This window comes from Erpetoichthys calabaricus, chromosome 1 (genome assembly GCF_900747795.2).
Source record: "Erpetoichthys calabaricus chromosome 1, fErpCal1.3, whole genome shotgun sequence".
NCBI classification, from domain to species: Eukaryota; Metazoa; Chordata; class Cladistia; order Polypteriformes; family Polypteridae; genus Erpetoichthys; species Erpetoichthys calabaricus.
Genome location: NC_041394.2, coordinates 239690472 through 239696471, shown reverse-complemented (window position 1 = coordinate 239696471; position 6000 = coordinate 239690472). Strand labels below are relative to the sequence as shown.

Below are 6000 nucleotides of genomic sequence, written 5' to 3'. Positions count from 1 at the left end.
GGCATTGACAAAGCCAAGACATTATCTTACTGTAAATGAAGAGTTAAGTCTATCTTTCATCAAAATAAAAGGGTGAACCAAAATTCTTACTCAGAAAGGACGAAGATAAAAGTCTTAAACCTGAAGCACATCAAAAAAACATTACTAGAAAATTTGCAGTTTTTATCCCATCTTAGATACCAGGAAGTGGCTATAGCTGACCTTTATAGACTTGATGCCTTAATGACATGCACAGCGTGACCCTGGATGTCATCCATATGCCATAATAATGGCTACAACAGAAGACAAAAAATGTCAGTGCTTATGAAAAAAAATGGCATTACAGCAGGGGTGTTTTGAAATAAAAAGCAAGCTCCAAAATTAGATTCCTTAAGTCTATAATTCTCTAAGAATAGACACCAAAAACATTGAGCCTATGTTTTCATATTGTATATTTGTATTGTTTTATTGTGCCATTTTTGTAATTTTATGGGAAGATTATTTTTTTTGGAGGAGTTGCACATTGAATTTCATTATACTGTGTACAATGACAATAAAGGAATTCAATTCAAAGAGGACAAAAAAATAATCCTTCATTAGATTACAATACTTCATTTCATTAAATTGAGTCCTTGTTAGTAGATAAATGTGCTGACAAATTGCAAAAAATAAGATATACAAATTTGTATTTAGAAGAATATATTATTTTTAGGTACATAGTTTAACATTTTACATAAAAGCAGTAATAAAAATGCATTATTTTCCAAGTAAAACAAAGCAACAATAATGAATTTCAATACATGTTAAACTGACTGTCAGGTTAATAAATACAGTACTGTATATTATAATAAAGTATATTTTTGCAGAATTTCCTAATCATCTGTATTATTTCTACCAATGAAAAGTAAATGCAAAGTATTTTTTATTGTGAAAATCAAACAGTGTTGATCCGTACGTCACAATAAAGCATACCAGACACCTTTCATAGTTTTTCTTGGCAATACATCTCTATTTAGATTAAGATTGCAAAAATACATGTGAAGGAGTGAAAAACCACATTAGACCTTGAGTCTAGTAGAATGTAGTTATGTGGACAAATGTACCATGAGCTAGTCATGTTCTGTACAAAGAAATTGTATTAATACAGGGTAATTGCATAAACTAGCAGGCACATATAAATGGTGGCATTTCAACACTCCACCTAATATCATTTCTGTGTTCAAATCTGGACGGAGCTGTGCAATAAGAGGGGTAATGCCAAATGAGAAGACTGAAAAAGTTAAAAAATAGGCGGCTGGCAACCATGACTTCTAAAATGTTTTGAAATAGGGGAGAGAGAGCCAAAGTGTGTGTGGAGGGGGAGTATGGTACAAATATGAAACTTTTCCAATAATGTCAAAACTCCTTTTTAAAAATAATGTGAAATTGCTGTAGGTATTGACTTGCTATGATAAGTCGACTCTCCATTTTACATTAATAAGTGGGTTAAGGAAACAGTCAGTCAGTCATTACCCTACCCGCTATATCCTAACACAGGGTCACAGGGGTCTGCTGGAGCCAATCCCAGCCAACACAGGGCGCAAGGCTTAAGGAAACAGATGTGAAACAATTAAATTTACAAAGTAAAAAGCTCATTCGTTATGTAACTGTAGTGGTTCATTTATTGTTTAAAGTGGCCATATATTGCTATCCAGGTGGTAATTTGAATGCTTGTCTTTACACCTGGTATTAACATGCGTTTTGAATCTGCATCATATCTGGATATAATTTAGGCAGATTACCCTTGCCCTTAAAATGTTTCTCCATTGTCCGTATCCTGTTTAGATAGACAGATAGATAGATACTTTATTAATCCCAGGGGGAAATTCACATACTCCAGCAGCAAAAAATATTAAATTAAAGAGTAATAAAAAATGCAGGTAAAAAACAGACAATAACTTGAATAATGTTCAACGTTTACCCTCTCTGGTGGAATTGAAGAGTCGCATAGTTTGGGGGAGGAATGATCTTCTCAGTCTGTCAGTGGAGCAGGACAGTGACAGCAGTCTGTCGCTGAAACTGCTCCTCTGTCTGGAGATGACACTGTTTAATGGATGTAGTGGATTCTCCATAATTGATAGGAGCCTGCTGAGTGCCCGTTGCTCTGCTACGGATGTCAAACCGTCCAGCTCTATGCCAACAATAGAGCCTGCCTTCCTCACCAGTTTACAAGTGCCTAATGTCACCTTCTCCACACAAAATTCAAATCAGATTCTGCTTATGTTTTATGCAGATAGGAAATGTATTTATGTTTACATTTGTGGTTGCTGCCCATTCCTCATCATCTCAAAATCTGGCTTGAGTGATCTAATCACACGTGCATTTATACCTGGATTTTAATGTGATAAAGTGTTATATGATCGAGATTGGTTCACTAAAAATGTTTCTTATTACCAGGTGTGAAGAACACCAGTGAGTCTTTAAAAGAAGATCATGCATTCATCCATTATTTGAGCCAAATTTTTTCCAACACAGGGTCCCTGTCACAACAACATTGATTTTAAGGGAGAAGCATTTTCCCAAATGGGACTAAGTAGTGACCAACTTACTGGAGTCAAAAAGTGTTGATAAAAAGTGTGAGGAAAGCCAAAAGAGCAAGAGGATATGAAAATGTATTCGAAATCACTTTATTTTCAGAAGGCATAGTGTTTTAGCCAGTTGAGCCACTTTGATAAGTTTTCTATTGAAAATATATTGCAGTCTTTTATAAGAAGAACCCAAGATCGATAATGATTCCTTTCTTTTAAATCTAACAGCGCACTTTCCATATCTGTCTGCTTTTCCTAAAATCTCTTCTTCAGCTCAGTCACAGTCTCTAGCATATCTGCCTTTTTGGCACTATGTGTGAGGGCTTGTGAGTGTTTGATAGTTTTCACCATCAACCAGGATATCTCCCACAGCTCCATTCTAAATAGTATAAACACTCCATCTACATTCAATCTTGGTTTGATCAAACATATGACTGTCCAATTGATGTAAGTTGAAAATCTCTTACAGTAAATACAAATAAGAGTGTTTAATAATTGTTAGATTGCCCTCTTTGCTTTCACTAGTATTAATTAAGGACATATTAAATATTTGTTATATACCACAAAAATGCTAGTATAATGTTAAGAGCTATAAACTGGAAAAGAATTTATGACAAAAAAATTACAAGAACACTTAAATATGATTTCAAACACCCGTATAAAGTACTTTGCCTTTCCAGTCCAAATCCCATGATCTTTTCAAGGCCTTGGTTTGCACTTATTATGGTAAATGTTTCATCAGGATGTTATCTGAGCTAGAAGACTCACTGAACAAAGCAAATCCTTTGACAAATTTGGATACATAACAGCTGGATTACCTTGGACATCCTGTGGGATCCCTATCAGATTCTGGTAAATTGAAAGGGAAAAAAATGTAACAAAGACGCTTTGTGGAATTCAAACCAAAACAGCTTCCTGGGAGGTGGGGGAGCTTGCAGTTTCTGAGCTTCTCTGCAAAAGCTGCCTTATCAAGACAATAGGGCAGTTTTGAGGGTGAGAATAATTAGTTATCTTTTTATGCAAAAAAAAAACCAAAAAAACAATGATTTTCTTGCTTAGAAGGCTAGTCCATGTATCGCCTGTAAGTAAAAAAATAAATTGTTTGAATCAAAAAGGAATTACCCATTTATCTTTGTTATCAATAGATACATAGTGATCATTTATATTAATGTAACTTTAAGTATGGCTATCTGTACTTGTACTAAATAGATGCTAATATTATTATGTCAAAGCATTATAATCTTACTAAGTAATCACTACGCTATTTATCAAAGCAAAAGCCCCGATGGAAATACTGGTCAATTTGTTTTGTAAGAAAGATATGTTATCTATTGAAATAAAGCAAGACTTTGAAAGTGCAGTTATCAAGATGTGATAACACCTCCCTGTACTCCTGAATCAGCCCTCACATTTATTGTCAAAGTGATTACGTTGTCTAGTTTTGTTACTTTATTGAGATACAGAAATAGCTGATAACTAGTCTTTTTTTATACAGCTGAATATACAACAAAACACACTGATGTGACAACACAAAGTGCTCTTAGTCATTAACAGTATATTTTACCAGATATTTGATCAATTCCCATAAATTACAGCATATGTAAATGAAAAAGAAAAATTCTTTCTTTCTTTCTTATTTGAGTACTGTAGTGCAAAAATGTGATCTTTATTCATTTTGCGATATGACACTTTAAGTGCATTATACAAGCTGCTATAGAAATGATATTTGACACTGCCTTCACATTTTCACATATTTAATAAAAATTAATTAAAAACATTTCACATTTCTGTCAGATACTTAATTGTTTTCATTTTGTTCCTGTGTATAGAGAGTTATAACTTCCTGTTGCAGTTTCCAATAAAAATTGATTTGCAAGAAGAAAAAAAGTTCTTAAGATGAAAAGTATTACTTACCCGATACTGATTGTCATAGGTTTCTTCTGGTTCTTCAGGTTCAGTGTACATAGGCTCTTTAGAATCCTGCATTAATGAAATCTGAAAGCACAGATATCGTTATCAGTCTTTAGAATTAATTAATTAATTTTCAGTCTATAAAAATTGAGTCATAGGATAATGGAGTGGTAAAAACGGGCATGCCCGCATGAGTACTGAGAAAAGCGCTATATAAATGTAATGAAATGAATTATATACTTCTTATGCTTTCAAAATCATGCTGAAAAACATTAGGCAACTAGGATTTTTATAATGCCATGGAATACATGTAATCCTAAAATGTAATTAAAATTTAGTCATTCTATAATTAAAAGAACTTTTTAAAACTGTTATAGCAAATAAAGAGCTGCTTTTCACTCACAAGAATTATAATGAATTTACCGCAGAATTATATGTACTTTTATTTTTAATGGTCAGACCATAAATATATATTATCAAAATAATACAAAACAGAAGGCAAGACTCTAAACAATGGGCCCTTTTATGGGGAATTAGCTAAAGAGTACACAATGCAAGTTCACTAAGCAGTCCTGTGATTAACAGCTGTGACAGGGCGGGGCATAAAGTTATTCCTGAAGGACATGTGAGTAACACTGTCTCATAAGGTCAGCATAACAAAAAACTGACCATACACCTAAAGTGGGTCAGCCTTTTATACACATTAATGGAGTTGATGTGGAAAGACTGGTAGCTAGAATTCTTTTGGGCTCCACATCCCTGATTATCTCTCATGGTTCCTTAATTACCCTTTTCCTGTTAAAAAGGATCCACAACATTTTCACTTTTACAGGAGCATTATCAATTTCATTCTTTTACTTTAGATCACTAACTTCAGCAGAACCACAGAGGAGAGCATACTGATAAGCAGTCTGACATGGTCTGACATGGGATCTGTGCTCTGACAGGCTGCAAAGCCTTGTGGTGGTTGGTTAAAATAGCTCAGTTCTCAACTAATGCAGAAAGAAAGTACTTAACATCCTCCTAGACCCACCAACAAACTATTTGTCCCTCATCCCTCCAGAAGTCAATATTTTAACATTTAGTGCCATGCCATCAGAATTTCATCATGACAATTAAGTTACTAGCTTGCAGTCATTTGCTTGACTTATGACCAGCAATACACTGTGCAAGTACCTGCACTACCAACCTGTTGACACCAGTGTTACTGTCCATTCTGAAGCTCAGTTATTATATTGTCTGTCTTTTATTTGTTTTGTTTGGTGCATATAATATATTTATGTCTCAGATTTATATTTTTAATTTGATATAGTTGTATGGGTTTCCCCAAATGCTCTGGTTTCCTCCCACAGTACACAGGTAAGCAGGTTAGGTGCACTGGCATTGCTAAACTGGCACCTGATGTGTGTGTATTCACCCTGCATTGAACTGATGCCCTGTCCAGGGACTATTTCTGCCTTACATTATTTGCTTGCTGGGGTAGGCTCCAGCTTCCCCACGACCCTGCCCTGGGATAGTGGTTAGGGTTAAATATTTATTGCTG

General features: G+C 34.6%; 1 protein-coding gene across 1 annotated transcript in view; it reads right to left on the bottom strand.

Annotated features, from left to right (window-relative positions):
- Positions 1 to 3582: 3582 nt before the first annotated feature.
- The window catches only part of slc26a4 (solute carrier family 26 member 4), a 47611-nt gene continuing 45193 nt past the window's right edge, over positions 3583 to 6000 (bottom strand). The window contains exons 20-21 of the mRNA XM_028813042.2: positions 4461 to 4541; positions 3583 to 3625 (exon numbers count right to left, since the gene is read on the bottom strand). Of these exons, the coding sequence (XP_028668875.1) occupies positions 3602 to 3625; positions 4461 to 4541 (105 nt within the window). The 3' untranslated portion in view covers positions 3583 to 3601. The remainder of the gene's footprint in view (positions 3626 to 4460; positions 4542 to 6000) is intronic.